General features: G+C 39.9%; 1 protein-coding gene and 1 long non-coding RNA gene across 2 annotated transcripts in view; one reads left to right on the top strand and one right to left on the bottom strand.

Moving 5' to 3' along the window:
• The window catches only part of Nin (ninein), a 95,536-nt gene extending 91,530 nt beyond the window's left edge, over window positions 1-4,006 (top strand). Inside the window, exon 29 of the mRNA XM_059278970.1 lies at window positions 359-4,006. Coding sequence (XP_059134953.1) covers window positions 359-568 — 210 coding nt within the window. The 3' untranslated portion in view covers window positions 569-4,006. The remainder of the gene's footprint in view (window positions 1-358) is intronic.
• The window catches only part of LOC131923804 (uncharacterized), a 35,428-nt gene that overhangs the window by 12,852 nt on the left and 4,716 nt on the right, over window positions 1-17,860 (bottom strand). Inside the window, exon 2 of the long non-coding RNA XR_009382724.1 lies at window positions 232-360. This is a non-coding gene — a long non-coding RNA (uncharacterized LOC131923804). The remainder of the gene's footprint in view (window positions 1-231; window positions 361-17,860) is intronic.

The following is a 17,860-nucleotide window of genomic DNA, read 5'->3' as shown; positions in this document are numbered from 1 at the left end:
TTAAGCGAGTGGCTCAAGCCAAATACATACAGATTTTTCTTTATCCAAAATATGAAATACACATCTCTAAATAAACAGAAAATGATATACTCGTTGTTAAAAATGGGTAATAATGGAACTTTGCCTTTCCTGTTCCCAACCTTGTGGCAACCCCCAAAGGCACCTTAGGGCTGATGAATCAGTAGTAGGAAAAGGTGTTTGCCACCAAGCCTGACAACCTGGGTACAGTACCTGGAACCCACATTGTAGAATGAGAGCACCAATGCCCAGAGGTTGTCCTCCGACATCCCTTCTGTTAGCCCTTACACTCAAGGGTGGTTCACACAAGCGGAATAAGATGCTTCTGGTTCTGTCCTAGCTCTGCAAGAACACAAAAGCAGATGCCATGGTGAAGGATCTGTATGTTGAAAATGCCCAGCTGTTGAAAGCTCTGGAAATGACTGAACAGCGACAGAAAACAGCAGAGAAGAAAAATTACCTCCTAGAAGAGAAGATTGCCAGCCTCAGCACCATCGTCAGGAACCTGGCCCCGGCACCTCTGGCTTCCACCCCTCCTTTGAGGTCATAGCCATACCAAAGGATGCATTTGTGCACTGTGCTGACGTTCATGGAAGGCTTCAATCCTTTCTCCGAACCCGCTAAAGAACTTTCCGGGGCTTCAGATCAAGCCCACCCAAAGTCTGCTCTGCCAGCAAGGGAATTGGAGCCTCCAAATGGATGCTTACAGGAGTTCCACAAATCACATATTTCACTTTTTAAATTACTCCTGAGCATTAAACTTTTAAAGGATGTTCTGGATAGCTACCAAGAATGAAAATAATTTAAGAACTTAAAATCCCAATTTTTAATGGTTTTTAATTGCTATTATCTGTATATACAATCCAGATTCCTTTTAAGTTTGAGATCTAACTGGAGTGGTTATTATATTATTATAGTCTTTATTTTTGGAAACATTTAAGTACTGTAATCCTTATGCTTATAATAGTTTTGTTTCTTTGGATTAATTGACTGACTGCAGTTCTGTTTAAAGAAGGCTTACAGAAGCTAGCCACTGAGGTCAGAAAAGTCCCCATTTTGTGAAATTCTGGCTTCTAGTGCCTGCTCTCGCTCCTCTTCCTATATAATAGATTCAGAGCTGATCTACTCAACTGCACTCTTTACTAAAGTCAAAGGTTTACTTGATTTTAACAATCCTTTCTCCTCCTCTTAAAGCTTTTGTTTGGGACCTTGTATTCTTAAAAATGGATAAAACTGCGTTTTAACAATATTTGAACTATGAGGAGACCATTGAACAGCCCACTTTGGAGTAAAAAGCCACTCTTGGAAGAAGATTACACGAGCCTGATGGGGGTGGTTTCCTCTCTCCCAAGCCTTGGAGTTCACGGACCTACCTTTGAGTTCTCGTCAAGAGCTCAGGGAACAATTTCTAACCTGTCTTCCTGAACTACGTACTGCCCAGCCTCTCTAAGAACTGGACATGTATAAACCACAGGACCTTACTTGTCTTATGTATTAACAGCCATAGAATTTTTATTTCTATATTTAGTGCACTTAATTATCTGAAAAGGCCTTGACTTTAGAGTTAAAAACCTCTCCAATTTATAGAAGAGGGATTTGTAGAAGACTTTTTACCCTCTGTTTAATGCAGGTCAGGATTCCCATGCTCCTGGCCGATGGATACCTCACATCTGAACATATGAATTTCATACTACGGAGAATGTCGGCAAGCCATTGGAGGTGAAAGCGATAATAAGACTTTGTTCTCAAGGTCTAGGCTTAAGGAACAATAAACCTTTTAAGTAGACACACACACACACACACACACAGTGGTTGGTGGAGGAATTACCAGGTGCAGGACACTACCAAAGCTCTGCTCAACCACCTCCACGTTCCCATGGGGAGAGAAATGAGAGTTTCACTTTATTAGAGGTGCAAGAGAAGAGTCAAGCATGGCTTATGGGCAGGAACACAGCGTAAGTCAAATAGGCTGAGAAGTCACATGATGTGAGGAAATCTCAAGTCATTTCCGTGACGACTCTTAGGGATTCTTTAGGATCAACTACCTAGTCCTGGTAGCCCAGCGCCGGCTCCACAGGGGCTCTGACGGCACACTGTGGTCCAATGGTTCACACTGGTTTTACACTACTGTTACTATCAGAAAGTTCTGATTTCCCACTGGGAAAAGAATCCTTCCCTATAATTATACATCTAAATGTTTGGCATCTGGTATTAACTCTCCTCTAAATCCTTCTTCTCAAGTACTTGTATGGCCTTAGCTTTATTTAGCAGAAATTTTTTCACTTGAACTTAGGTCTGAGCTGAGATCAGAGGGAAATTAAAACTGTCTGAAGTGCTTCTGTGAGCTGCTTCACGGTCTCTAGGTCTGTACCACTGACCTGAACAACAAGCACGTTTCTCCAGCACTGACTTGGCATGGGGCCATGTTTGTTGCGCTTTTTTATTTTTTTATTTTTTTATTATGAAAAGTGTAGGTTAGTGTTTCTTATAAATTTGTATTTATGTGTACATAAAGTGATGTACAATGACTGTAAATAGGACTTTCTGAGAAGTTTTAGAGTACACTTAGAATTATTTCACCCAACCTCAAAGTGCTACTCTAGTAAAGTGGTAATTCCTTGCTTTATCCCTTATCAAATAGGGGGAGAGACCAATATGAGAACTACCCAACATTAAATTGATACCTGCAGGTTATACACTTGTGCAGCTGTTTCTTTTTGAGAAGCTGGTAGAGTTGGGGAGTGGCTGGTCCTGTGGGATAGCTTAAAGCTTTAAAGGCATCAGATGTCAAATCCTAGAACTGTGTGTCCTTTGACTTTCAGACTTTGCAGGGGCTCTCTCCAAAATCACAAGTTACGTGTTTTATTGTCATTTGTCTTCTTTTCTTTTTTAAAGCACTGGTTTTCAAACTTTATTTTTATCTAAGAACAGTAGCGAGACAATACTGGACTCAGAAGACCTCCCTGGTCCTGCTTGCTGTTTTCTACTTTTTAAAGGCCTTACCCCCGCCCCCAAGGGGAGAAAGGATTTATTTTATCCAAAGGATTTTACTCTTAAAGTCAGATTTGTGGAGGGAGAGCAGTAGGTGGTTTAGAATCAACCTCAGTATTTTCATTTGTTTTTCTAAAACTCTTCATTCCAGCTAAGCTATGTTAAATGTGAGTCCCCCCCCCCTTGGGGCTTCAGTGTGCCATGTGTGGATTTGGCCATCAGTGACTTTTATATAAATAGATCATGAAATCATAGACTTTAAAGAAGACATCTTGCAGGTCTAGTGTTTCAGCAATATCAATGTTAAGGGCAGGTATTATTTTGAGAAACTTTTTTTAAAGGAATGTCTAAGTCTTCTTGGGAAACTTTTTTTTTTAACATGTGGAAAATGAATTTGTGGTTTCTCTTTTTATTTTCCTGAGTAAAGAAAAAGAAAGCATGCCACTGTGGTCAGCATCTTTTAAAGGCATTCTGAGTCAAGGAACATCTGAGTTCTCTCAAGTACAGTATTAAGCAAGTGCTGTTCTGAATGGATTATCTGTAGTTGTATAGCACTCCAGTGAGTCATTAAGCCATGCTAGAAGCCAGGCCAAAGCCAATAACCAAAGTACTCACACTGGAAAGTCAGTAGACCATGGTTGGCCCTGTTTGAACATCTCTGCACTGTGAAGGCTTGGTTTCTTGTGTCTAGACAGCTAGTTAACAGCAAAGTCAAGTTGTCCTTTTGTTTGTTCATTCATTTGCTTTCTTGCTTGCTTTTTAATTTTTTGAATGACACAAGGTAAGTCTATTCTTAAAAGATATATAGCATGATATAAAGAATATTAGTTTTATGAAAGACAACTTGAGTTAGTCTAGAGCCCATCTCCAGAAGTGTATTCAGATAAAGATTAATGTGAATATGTTTATATCAGGTTTGTAAATTTCTTCTTAGCCATTCTATCCCAGAAAGATTTTTAATGTGAGCTTAAAATGTAAATAAATAATTTTGCAAACATGCATCTGGTTTTCTGTGTCTTAGCATTTTGATGAGCCGTTTCAACGTGTTTATTATATTAGCCTTTTAAGTGAAACCATCAAAATGTTGCAGGAAACACATTCTACAAATGCAGAATTTAGCTCCCACTCTGCATATGAGGTTAGAACCATCATTTTAAGAAGATTCCCCCAGGGGACTTAGAGAAATGGTTCAGTGGTTAAGAATGTTTACTACTCTTCAGCGGACCTGGATTCAGTCCCCAGCACCTATATCAGACAGCTCACAACTACTTGTTACTCTAGCTCCAGGGGGTCCAGTGCCCTCTTGTGGCCTCTAAGAGCATCTGCATGCTTGTGGTGCACATAAACTCGTGCAGGTACTCATACATATAAATTAAGCAGGTGATTTGTTATTTGTTGTAAATTAGAGCACAGAGACTCATTCCCTTCCTGTCCAGGAAGTGACGACATCCATACCAGCCAGCTCGTGGTGTTTGTGCTCTGTAGCAGTGAAGAGTTCACACAGAATCTTAACTTAGCCTCAGGCAAGGCCCTGCTTGGCATCCAGGATGCTTCAGAGGTGAACCTGTGTCATTTTGACATCTCCATAGGTGAGTAATTCAGACTTCCTTAACTGAGATATTCATAGCTGGTGATATAGGTGGTATTAGAGACCCCAAAAAGTAAACCCAGAGCACATTGTTAATAACCAAACACTGCCCAGCACTTGGAAGGCAGAGGCCAGTGGATCTCTGTGCATTCGAGGCCAGCCTGGTCTATAGAGAGAGTTTCAGGACAGCCAGGGCAACACAGAGAAACCCTGTCTTCAAAAAACAAAAAACAAAACAAAACAAACAAAAAATACCAAACACTGAAGTGTAGAGTGGAAATGTTGGCCAACCTAGATCCATCTCAGAGGCCCTATTTTATTCATTGTCAAAACTTTTATATCAACTTCAGATTCACTGCTTTTATGAGGCAGGAACTATTTATCCCCACTTAACATAAGGGGAAAATTGAAGCTCGCAAAATTGAAAGTCAAGGCTATCCTGCCTGCAGATAGGGAAAGCCAGGTATTCATGGTCCAAGATCTGCTGTTAAAACCCTGCAATACTAAGTGGGCAGTGGTGGTGCACGCCTTTAATCCCAGCCCTTAGGAGGCAGAGGCAGCTAGCCTGGTCTACAAAGCAGGTAGGTTCCAGAACATCCTGGACTGAGAAACCCTGTCTCAAACAAACAAATCAATCAGTCAATCAATCCTACAATACTTCTGTCAGTGCCTACTTGGAGGAGTATTTAATGAGTGGTGATGCAGTAGCCACCATGCAATTCTACTTTAGGAACAATAAAAGACTGTCCTGAGGAGGGATATCCAAAAGAGCAGAATAGGAGTTTTCAACATCTCTCCATAAAGAAGAGCAAAATTACCAGTCTCCAGCAATCTACACTGCCACGCTACCGCCACACCTCCCCGACCATGCCATTATCAGAGTGGGCGTGACGACCACAAAGGAGGTGCTGTAGCTCCTCCCACCACCTCCCCAGTACAGCATCTGCCCACATGCCACTGACGGAGGACAAGGGCCTTAGGACCTCTCACTACTGCCTGGGCTGCCAGTAGTGCCAGAAGCCCTTCCTAATAATAGAGTTGGCATCAACAGTGCCTGAAGAAATCCCTATGACCCAATAGAAGCCACCACACTGTTTCACCATACCTACCTAAACTGCTAGAAGGTCCCCAATCTCAAGTGGCCCCAGACTCAATTGCTCTTTCTGACTACACCATGATACATATTGTGCTCACCATCATTATATCACAGTAAGACGATACTGTAAGTCAACACTATAGTTGTATGACAACAACCTAAGGCAAATCCTCAGGAAAATGCTAAACCCTAACCCTAACCCTAACCCTGACCCTAACCCTAACTGGATGTATAACAAGTCTTTTTCTGTCCTACCAGCCAGCTCCCAAATAATGACATAAAGTCTTCTTATTAATTATGAAAGCTCAGCCTATAGCTTAGGTTTGTTCCTAAATAGCTCTTATAACTTGAATTGATCCACATTTTTATTAATCTACATTCTACCACATGGCTTTTACCTCTATCCTATTCTGTGTGTCCAACTCATTCTGCATCTGGCTGGCTTCTCTGTCTCTCTTCTACCTAGAGTCTTCTCTGTGCCTGGAAATCCTGCCTATACTTTCTGCCGAGCTATTGGCCATTTAGCTCTTTATTAAACCAATCAGAAGGCACCTTGGTAAAGACACATCTTTCATAGAGTACAAAAAGATTATTTCACAACATTTCCCTCTTTTTGTCTAAATAAAAAGGAAAGAGTTTATCTCTAGCACAGTAAAACTATATATACAATTACCAGGTAAGAATTACATTCAAAATATCCAGTCCATTTGCATTTGGGAAATTCAGAGAAAATATTCTACTATTTGTCCGGTCTTGGTGAATTCAAAGTTTTGTACCTAATACATTTTAATTGTATCTTGTGTTATTAAGTCAATACTATTTTTTTATCTCAAAACATTTTCTTAGATGAACAATTTAAACTTTTATGTCTCTAAACCTTCTACATTTTACACCTCTTTTGTGAGTTTCTTTTCAGAATTCGGTAACAAGGAAAACTGTGACTGTAACTATCTAGTTTTCAATGCCATCAAAGACCTGAGGAAGATATAATATAACCTGAGTAAACAGGAAGTACATAGCAAGCAACTTATAAAACTATATGAAGCACAAATTCTAATTGATCTTAATAATAAAACCTGGGGCCAGATATCAGGGTAAATGCTGAAAGATCAGAGAAGCAGAGCAGCCAGCCACTAGAAAGACTTCTTACCTCTACCGAATCCTCAGCCTGAAAGGGAGCTGAGCTCCTGTATCCTCGCACCTCACATTTCTCTCTCTGCCCAGCCATATCACTTCCTGTCTCCACCTACCTAGTGCTGGGATTAAGGGCATGAGATCCCAAGGGCTGGGATCAAAGGTGTGTGCCACCACTGCCTGGCTGTTTCTCTTTTAGACTGGATCAATCTTGTGTAGCCCAAGGTAGCCTTGAATTCACAGAGATCCTCTGCCTCCTGAGTGCTGGAATTAAAGGTGTGTGCCAACACTGCTTGACCTCTATGCCTAACTATTGGCTTAGCTCTGTGTCCTGATCTTCTGGCAAGCTTTATTTGTTAGATTACAAATAAAATATCACCACATTTCCCCTTTTTACTAAAATACAAAAAGGTTCTAATATAAGAAAAACTATATACAATAAGTATAATAACTATATACAAATATATCAACACTATCTAGTCCATTTGCATTTGCCTTCATTCTGCTGAACAGACAAAAACAAAACCCTTCCAGAACCCTAATTTTGAGGAGGTTCCCTTTTGGTAAGTTATATCTGATCAAATGAGAAGCATCTGTTAGTCCTATGAGTTAGTTTAGATTGAATGGCCATGTTGGTTAATGAACTATCATCCCTTCTAACCAAGAGGTCTCTCTTGTTCAAATCAAACCTTTATCAATTCTCTCTTAGCTTCAGCTGATAAATCTCTTGGACTATTTAAGTCCTTGTCACCATTTAAAGTTTTGAACTAATTAATCAATTCTTGATTTTCTACTCCAATAGCAGGCCATAGATAAGAAATGTCTCCTAGCAATCTTTGAAAGTCATTAAGAGTCCACAATTGATCTCTCCTAATTACACCTTTTGGGGTCTAATTTTTTGTAGACCTATTTTATATCCCAAATAATTAATAGAATCTCCTCTTTGTATTTTTTCAAGAGCAATTTGTAATCCCCAACACAGCAAAATTTTCTTTACTTCTTCAAACATTCTTTCTAAAGTATCTACATTTGAATCAGCTAGTAAAACATTGTCCATGTAATGGTAAACTATAGATTGAGGAAATTGCTTATGTATCATTCCCAACAGCTCACCTTAAAATATTGGCACAGGGTGAGACTATTTAACATTCTCTGTGGGTAAACCTTCCATTAATATCTCTTAACAGGCTGAGGATTATTATAAGTAGGCACAGTGAAGGCAAATTTTTCTCTGTCTTTTTCTTGTATAGTGAAGAAACAGTCTTTTAAGTCAGTAACTATAAGTGGCCAGCCATTTTTTAGGTGACAGAGAATCAAAGGAATTCTAGAGTGTAGAGAGCCCATTGGCTGACTTTCTTTATTAACAGCTCTTAGATCAGTTACCATTCTCCATTTTCCAGATTTCTTTTTAATAACCAATACAGGATAATTCCAAGGGCTGGTTGATTCTTCAAAACACTGAGCATTTAGCTGCTCCTACACCAGTTTTTCTAAGTCCTGTAATTTCTCTGATGTTAAAGGTCATTGCTCAACCCATAAAGGTTTGTCCATTAGCCATTTTAAAGGTAGGGCTGTTGGTGCCTTTGAAAGATCAGCAACTGTTGTGCCTTGTTCTTGTACAACCTGAATGGTCAGTGAATGTTCTTTATAATACCTTCTAATATTCCCAGAAATATGTGTTAGTTTATGGTTTGTTTCTGAAATTGGAGGAATGTTAATATGCATATTCCATTGCTGTAATAAATCATGTCCCCATAAATTCATTGCAATGTTAGTCACATATGGCTTTAATTTTCTTCTCTGTGCTTCTGGCCCTATATATTTGACCCATCTTGCCCTCTGTTTTACCTGACATAACATCCCAATTCCTAAAAGCTGAACATTTACCTCCTGAAGAGGACAATTTGGATGCCAAGGTTCTGGTGCAATTATTGTTTCATCTGCACCTGTGTCTACAAGACCTTCAATGGCAATGCCATTTATTCATATTTTTAATTTTGATCTTTGTTCACTTATAGAAGTTTGCCAATATATTCACTCTATGGTTCCTTCTGAATTTTTTTGTTCTCTCTTCTATAGCTGTTCTATCATCCAGAGCAGTATGGTTTCTTACAATAAGCATTAGGTTCTTTAATTGCTCTGGGAAGGAGTTTCCTCTACAATGACAGGAAATGACTGAACCAAATTTGACATGAAAGCCTGCGAGAGGCCCTTCAAGGTGTTTCCCAATGGCAAAGGGTTGCCTTGACTGTCCCTTGTTGATCTACATTCATTAGGCCAGTGTCTGCCTTTGCCCCACCTTTTGCATAATCCAGAAGGGAGGGGCATTCTGTTGTGATTAGTCTTAGAAAAAGCATTATTTCTAAGAATGCCATGTTTACAGTTCCTTTTTAGGTGACCTTGTTTACTGCAGTTGAAACACTTCACATTTTGACCTTTCTTCAAACCTCTGGAAATTACCTCTCCTATCCAAGCATCATTATGGTTATGAGATTCAATATTGATTATATCTTGGACCCATTCCTCCTAGGTGCTGATCTTGACTTTAACAGTCTAGTTACCCTTTTGCATTGTGCATTAGCATTTTCAAAAGCCAGAGATTCAATTATTATTTGTCTAGCTTTTGAATTTGGTATCATTCTATTAACTGATGTAGTTAATTTTTGTACGAAATCAGTGAAGGTTTCTTCTGGGCCCTGTATAACTTTAGTAAATGATTCAGTTTTCTTTCCTACTTCTTCAGTTCTGTCCCAAGCATTCAAGGCTGCTACATGGCATAAAGCCATGGTGTGGTCATCATATAGAGATTGCCTTTCTTCATTAGCATAATCTCCCTCTCCAAGAATTTGGTCTTGGGAGATTTTCACACTGCTAGCCTTACTTCAGTGTTCAATGTTCTTAGCTTCATTTTTCCACCAGGTCCTCCACTATAAATGAGGACTGCTGTGGGATGGTCTGTATGTCAAATTGCTCTGATTGGTCAATAAATAAAACACTGATTGGCCAGTGGTGAGGCAGGAAGTATAGGTGGGACTAACAGAGAGGAGAAAGGAGAGAACAGGAAGGCAGAAGGAGTCACTGCCAGCCGCCACCATGACAAACAGCATGTGAAGATGCTGGTAAGCCACAAGCCATGTAGCAAGGTATAGATTTATAGAAATGGATTAATTTAAGATATAAGAACAGTTAGCAAGAAGCCTGCCACAGCCATACAGTTTGTAACCAATATAAGTCTCTGTGTTTACTTGGTTGGGTATGAGCAGCTGTGGGACTGGCGGGTGAGAGAGATTTGTCCTGACTGTGGGCCAGGCAGAAAAACTCTAGCTACATAGGACCAGGCTCCAAGACTGCTGTAACAATTCTCTCCAGTCTTGAGGGATAATTCTATTACAAGTTGACCATACGTTTAACATCTGCTTCACAAAAGGTAAATGTGTGCCATATGAGACTATTACTTCCTTGAATCTCCTCAAACTAACATTTGCACAGGAGTTTAGTCAGTTCTTACACAGCCTTGAGGATATCAATCATTTGGCAGTACCTGTAAGGTTAGTGGATAAATTAAGGTTGGCTGTTTGAAAACCTTAGGCTGTTTCCCTGTAACCTTATAATACAATGCTCCTTTAAATTCCTCTGTCTGGGTCTGAATATCTCTATGATCTGTTTTAATACGTTTTTTTAAAATGTATATCTTGGCACTCAAATTAACCAACTTTTTTAATGATAAAACAAAAATGATTAAACAGATAAGATTTATAATTGACATTACATAAATTCCATCTAAATTAATTATCCTCTTATTTAATTGCTCCATTTTCAAACCATGTATTGTGTAATCATACAGAGACCTAACTCTCTCCATCATAATAGTGTTTCCCATTTTTTAATGAGGGAAAAAAACTCTCTCTTTTAACTAATTCCTCCCTTTAAAAATTCCCAATTGTCTCACCAAATCTGCCAACAATGATGATTCCGATGTGAGGCTGACTGCTTCTGCATAGAACAGTAGAAGCCCAAGCAGTTTTCAAGGCAGCTACCTAGAGTGTCAGCAGCCAGAGAAAGGGTTCCAAGTACACAACCCACCAGGAGAGAAAAAGCCAAAGAGCCAGCCATCTGCATGGGGGAATGTGTGAAAGTGGCTAACCCCTGCAGTTTGGGGAGGCCAAAAGCCTATGGAGTTTGCTGTAGCTAGGCTGCAACAGAAACTTAGCTGGTGGGGTGGTGACTCCAGCAGCATACAGCACTGGCCTGTGCTAGTGGCTGCAAAGCCACAGGCAAGCAGCTTTTTCATGGATTCGTGCCCCCAAAAGTTGGATGCCAGATGTAGCATGAATCCTAATTGGTCTTAATAATAAAAACCTGGAGCAAGATATCAGAGTAAATGCTGAAAGATCAGAGAAGCAGAGCAGCCAGCCACTAGAAAGACTTACCTCTACCGAATCCTCAGCCTGAAAGGGAGCTGAGCTCATGTCTCCTCCTACCTTATGTTCCTCTCTCTGCCCAGCCATATCACTTCCTGTCTCCACCTACCTAGTGCTGGGATTAAAGGCATGAGATCCCAAGGGCTGGGATCAAAGGTATGTGCCACCACTGCCTGACTCTGTTTTTCTTTTAGACTGGATCAATCTTGTGTACCCTAGGGTGGCCTTGCACTCAGAGATCTGTCTGTCTCTGCCTCCTGAGTACTGGGATTAAAGGTGTGTGCCACCACTGCCTGGCCTCTATGTCTAACTAGTAGCTTAGCTTTGCACTCTGATCTTCTGGCAAGCTTTATTTGTTAGATCACAAACAAAATATTACCACAACTAAAGAAATGACAGGCATCTGGCTGGCTGGACAATCACCCAAGATTCCTCTGTAACATCCATCTTTAGCCTACAGGCCTAGAATATCTGACAGACTTTTCTGTGAAGCAGGAATTTTTAAGGACTGTCCTTCCTATCCTGTCTTGTCAAAGTTTGGCAGCTGCTTTCTTTTGTGTCCTGCTTATCCAGTTTGGACACCATTCTGTCAGCAGTTGGGGCAATGGCAGTTTCTTGCCCAAATGGCTAGCTTTGCCACATCAAAAGCAAACACCATATGGAGGTTCTTTGATGTCTGTTATCATTTTTTGAAGTAAATTGGTTCTGCCAGGAGCAGAAATGTCTCACTTTCATGAAAAGCCTTATATTATTAAAAACATCTTAAATGCCATATCCTATAGATCTCTGAAGTGATTGAAGACCATCTATCTGTCTAAAATATATCCCTGTATGACCTTGAAAACATACCTAACATGACTACAAGTTTGATTGTTATAGATGACTAACTACTAACCTGCATTTCTTAATTATTCTAAATAGTTTATAATAATAGCTTTCAAGGACTAGAACTTTATATTACATTTTTAAATGAGCTGCATAGGTACAATACCTTAAACAAGAGTAGAAATGTTATATATATATATATATATATATATATATATATATATATATATATATATATATACATATATATAACAAAAATAACCTTCAATTTATATCAATATACAAACATCCATACCAGTGTAAAATATTTGAGACTAGAGGTTGTTCAAAGGCAGACTCAACAATCCACTCTTTTGTCCCATCATTTCTATACTATATCCCCCTTTTTCCCTTCAGAAAGAGATTCCTGACACTAATCTCCTTGGTTCAGCTTTTTTCCTGACCATGACCAACAACAACTTGCAACCAATCCCCCAAAATGATGATAAACATTCATAATCCATTGAAAGACGAAAAGCCACCCACTCCACCTCTTGGGAATGTGGGCATCATGTTCTCTAGACTGATTCCTGTTGCCTGGGAGAGTGACAGCATCTCTAGATGGGACCTGAGAAAATTGAGATAATGGTCAAGTCATGGAGACTTCTTATTAATTATTAAAGCTCAGCCTATAGCTTAGGTTTGTTCCTAACTAGCTCTTATAACTTGAACTGATCCATATTTTTATTAATCTACATTCTACCACATGGCTTTTACCTCTATCCCATCCTGTGTGTCCGACTCATTCTGCATCTGGCTGGCTTCTTTGCCTCTCTTCTTCCCAGAGTCCTCTCCGTGCCTGGAAGTCCTGCCTATACTTTCTGCCTAGCTATTGGCCATTTAGCTCTTCATTAAACAAATTAGAAGGTGCCTTGGCAAAATCACATTTTCACAGTGTACAAAAAGATTATTCCATGGCATGGATGCCTCAAAAAAGGCCATAGATTAAAGGCGGGGGGGGGGGGGGGAGAACGAGAGTCGTTACAAGTGTCTTGAACTGAGTGGAAACAAAAACATTTTAAAATTGGCTTAAACAGTAATTATAGGTAAACTTATACTCCTGGTATAGTGAGAAAGAGAGAGAGACAGAGAGAGACAGAGACAGAGAGAGAGAGAGACAGAGAGAGAGACAGAGACAGAGACAGAGAGACAGAGAGAAAAGACTAGAAAGCTAAAGTCAACTAGGGACTGCAGAGAAGATTCAGCAGTTAAGAGCATTTGCTTCACGTCCAGAGGACCTGAGTTTGGTGCCTGGGACTCCAGCCAGCCTTTGAAGTCACCCATACACACATGGCATACACTTAGATAAATATATGTAAATAAAAAATAAAATAAATCTTTAAGAGAGGAAATAGCATCTATTCTACACAAACTCTTCTAAAAGTATTTAGAAGAAGGAATATAAAGTCTCACCCCAGCCCATAGCAAACCACTTGCAATGGCCTATCCTTCCTCTCTGCGGATTCTCTGAGGATTCATCAGATTCTTTCAGGGGACTCAGCCTTCCTTCCTCACCCCATCCCTTCGTGTCAGCTGCCAGTACCCAGAGGACTCTCTACCTGGGATTCCACTGGTTATACCTGGGAATCAAATAGGTGATCTCTACTCTCCTTCTTGTTCTCTATTTCCAAGTCACCAGTCTCATTGCCCAGCCTTGTAGGAAACCACTTAGCAGGGGGAGGGGCTGTCCTCCTTCTGACTCCACTTCCTAGGGACTCCACCAAACCTCTTGGCAGACCCAGATTTTCTCCTTCCTGTGAACTCTTTTAGCCCTACTCCCCCTTCTAGACCATCCCCATTTATTGTGTCAGCCCCCAATACTAAGATACACATTCTACCCAGAACACTAGTGGCCACACCTGGCATGGAATCAGAAGCACTCCCTACAAAGCAACCTACAGCCACCTTTGGATTCCTAAGATCTAAAGAAGGCAACAGAATCCAAGGAGTGGAATACCCACCCCAAAGAAACAAGACAAGATATCAACACCTAGAATTATAATCATTCCAAACCTGGATGCCTAGACACCGGTGAAAAAATACAATCATTAATAGAACAATATGTCTCTACCAGAATTTAGCAACCCTAATACAATAGACCCTGAGAAATGCAATATCGTTGAAGCTAAAGACAAGGACTTCAAGACAGCTATTTATGAACATGCTCAAGAGTCTCAAAGAAGATATGATTGAATCCATTAATGAAGCCTGTGAAAACACAGTCAGTAGAACTGAAATGATGTAAGCAATTCAAGACATGAAAGTAGAAATAGAATCACTAGAGAAAACCCAAACTGAGGGAAAACTGGAAACGAAAAATTTAGAAACTCAAACAGGAACCTTCAAGGCAAGCCTCACCAACAGAATACAAGAGATGGAAAAGAAAATTCTAGGCGTTAAAGACAAGATAGAATAAATGGATACCTCAGTCAAAGAAAATGTTAAATCTATAAATATCCAGTCACAAAACATCCAGGAAATGTGGGACACCAAGAAAAGACTAAATCTATGAATAATGGGAATAGAGGCAGGAGAAGAAACCCAGTGAAAGGCACAGAAAATATTTTCAACAAAATTACAGAAGAAAATTCACCCAATCTGAAGAATGGTATGTCTATCAAGATATAAGAAGTATACAGAACACCAAATGGTCTAGACCACAAAAAAAAATCTCATGTCACATAATAATCAAAGCATTTAATGTACAGAACAAAAAAGAATATTAGAAGCTGCAAGAGAAAAAGACAAGTAACATATAAAGGTAGACCTATTAGAATAACAGTGGACTTCCCAATGGAGACTCAAGAGCAAGAAGAGTCTGGTCAGATGGTCTATAAATTTTAAGAGACCATAGAGCAAGCCCAGACTACAATACCTAGGAAACTTTCAATCACAAGAGATAGAGAAAAAAATATTCCATGATAAACCAAATTTTAGCAATATATATCTGCAAATCAAGCTCCACAGAAGGCACTAGAAGGACTTCAATCTGAAGAGGTTAACCACCCCCAAGAAAACACAAGGAATAAACAATCCAGACCAGCAAATCAAAAGAGGAGTAAAAACATACCCTAACAACAAAATAACAGGGATCAGCAACCCCTGCTCATTGATAACTCTGAGCATCAATGGTCTCAATTCACCAATAAAAAGACACAAATTACCACAACTTAAAAACAGAATACATCCTTCTGCTGCATCCAGGAAATACACTTTAATATCAAAGATAGAAATCACTTTAGGGTGAAAGGATGAAAAAAGATATTCCAAGCAAATGGACTCAAGAAGCAAGCCAGTGTAGACATTTTATTATTTGACAAAATAGACTTCCAACAAAAACTAATCTAGAACAATAAGGAGAAATAACACCCAAAAGGAGTACATGGTAGGAAAAAGTCAAACATAGGGCTGAAATCAATAAAATAGAAACAAACAAACAAACAGAAATATAAAGAATCAATGAAATGAAAAATCAGTCTTTGAGAAAATCAGTAAGATTGATAAACTCTTAGCCAAATTAACTAAAAGGCATTAAAAGAAGATCCAAATTCAAAAAATTAGAGACAAGGGGGGGGCACATAACAACATGGAGGAAATCCAGAGAATCAGAAGGGCATACTTTAAAAACATGTACTCCACCAAAGAGGAGAAAAGTTCTCAAGGAGATTAAAAAGTTTAAAGAAAAACTGGATGCTAAATGGGAAAAAAGGAGTGATGACATCAGGGCCATGCTCCACCCAACTAAGCTTCCACCTGGTGAAAGGGAATTGAAGAAAAGCTTAAGCAGTGAAGGAAGTCATCTACAACAGAAAGCTGATGCAGATGTAATTGAACAAGGGGACCAAGTGCCAGCCCCATCAAGCAGCAGAACTTGGCAGCTTCAACCACATGGTTCTGGCTTTAGAGTCAGAATAGAAGAAAGGGGTGTAGACTCTCCCTCCTCAGTTAAGGAAAGCTGCTGAGGCCAGGCATATGTCAGGGATGTCCCTGCACAGCAGTGCAGAGAGGCCATTGAATGAAGCTGTGAAGGTGAAGCTTTATTTGCCTTAGGGACCCCAAGATGTTGGAGATGCCAGAGTCATAGGATACCTGTCAGGGAGAGCTGCTAACAAACAGTGGAACCAGCCCAAGAGAAAGAACTGTGTTGCAGTCAACAAGCTGAAAGGAGTTGGCTATCTGAAGAGTGCTTTGACATCAGACATGGAGATGCAGAGTTTGGAGTTAGTCCAGTTGGATTTCAGTCTTGCTTTGGTGCAATATTTCCTCACTATGCTCCACTTTGTAATGATAATGGATATCTTGTGCCATTGTTTGTTGAAAGTATGTGATCTGATTTTTCACTTTGATTTTACAGTGGGGTAGATAGAGTAAGAGAATGTCATCAGTATTAGAGACTTTGAACTATGGACTTTTAAAAGTGTTGAGACTGCAGTAGACTATGGGGTCTTTTGAAGTTAGACTAAATGTGGTTTGTTTGGTTTTTTTTCAGAGCTGAGGACCGAACCCAGGGCCTTGCGCTTGCTAGGCAAGGGCTCTACCACTGAGCTAAATCACCAACCCCAACTAAATGCATTTTTGCGTTGTGATATGGCTCCAAGCCCATGGGGGCCAGGGAGTGGAACGTGGTGGTTTGGATGAGAATGGCCTCCATAGGCTCACAGATTTGGTCACTAGGGAGTGGCACTATTTGAAATTATTAGGAGGCATGGCCTTGTTGGAGGAAGAGTGGCACTGGGGGTGGGCTTTGAGAGCTCAAAAGCCCGTGACAAACCCAGAGTCTCACTCTTCCTGGTGCCTTCTAATCTGGATGTAGATCTCTCAGCTACCATGTCTGCCTATGTATCACCATGCTCCTCACAATGAAGATAATGGACTAATCCTCTGAAACCATAAGTAATCCCCAATTAAATGCTTTCCTTTATAAGAGCTGCTGTGGTCATGGTGTCTCTTCTTAGCAATAGAACACTGACTAAGACAAAAGTATAAAGAAAATGTGGTACATTTATGCAATGGAATATTGCTCAGATTCTAAAATAAATAAATAAATAAAAGAATAAAATTCACAGGTAAATGGATGGAGATACAAAAAAAATCATCCTGAGGGAGGTAACCCAAATTGAAAAAGACAAATATGGTATGTATTCTCTCATATGTGGGTATAAGCTGTTAAGTATTTGATAAACAGGCTACAGTTCATATAACCATAGAGGATAGTTATAGAGTAAGGGACTAGGGGTGGGGGAAGAAGAAATAGAATGGGCAGTTATGGATGGATTGGATGAGGGGACTGGAATGGGAGGCTCAGCAGGGACAGGGAGGGGATGAGGAGTAGTGGGGGATACAGGGAGGAACAACTAACAAGAAAGGCCATGGGAACCTATCAAATTCTCCCCAGGTACCTGCCCTGAGGGGAATTCTCCCAGAGTCCAGAAAAGATGCTACCAGTGGCTGAGAATTAATCTGAGGGATATCAAAAGAATCCAAGCACACTGAGCTCTTTAGTCCATTCACTTTATTCTTCCAAATCAATTCTATCTATACAGTTTCTTTTCTGTTCTCACACTTAGCTTCTCTCTGTCCCTTTCTTTGCTGTTCTCTCATTGTTCTTAGTTCTCCCTATCTTAGTTCTCCCCCAGTCTCTGAAGTTTCCAGTATATATACACACACCATCAGCAATTCTCTGGCTGAAGCAAGGTCACCAGGCTTGAATTCTTTCAGGGTCATAAAGGCAGATAAGAGTTTACACCA

This window comes from Peromyscus eremicus, chromosome 14, assembly GCF_949786415.1.
Source record: "Peromyscus eremicus chromosome 14, PerEre_H2_v1, whole genome shotgun sequence".
In the NCBI taxonomy this organism is placed as follows: domain Eukaryota; kingdom Metazoa; phylum Chordata; class Mammalia; order Rodentia; family Cricetidae; genus Peromyscus; species Peromyscus eremicus.
The sequence above is the reverse complement of the archived record's forward strand: the minus strand, read 5'-3'. Positions and strand labels throughout refer to the sequence as shown.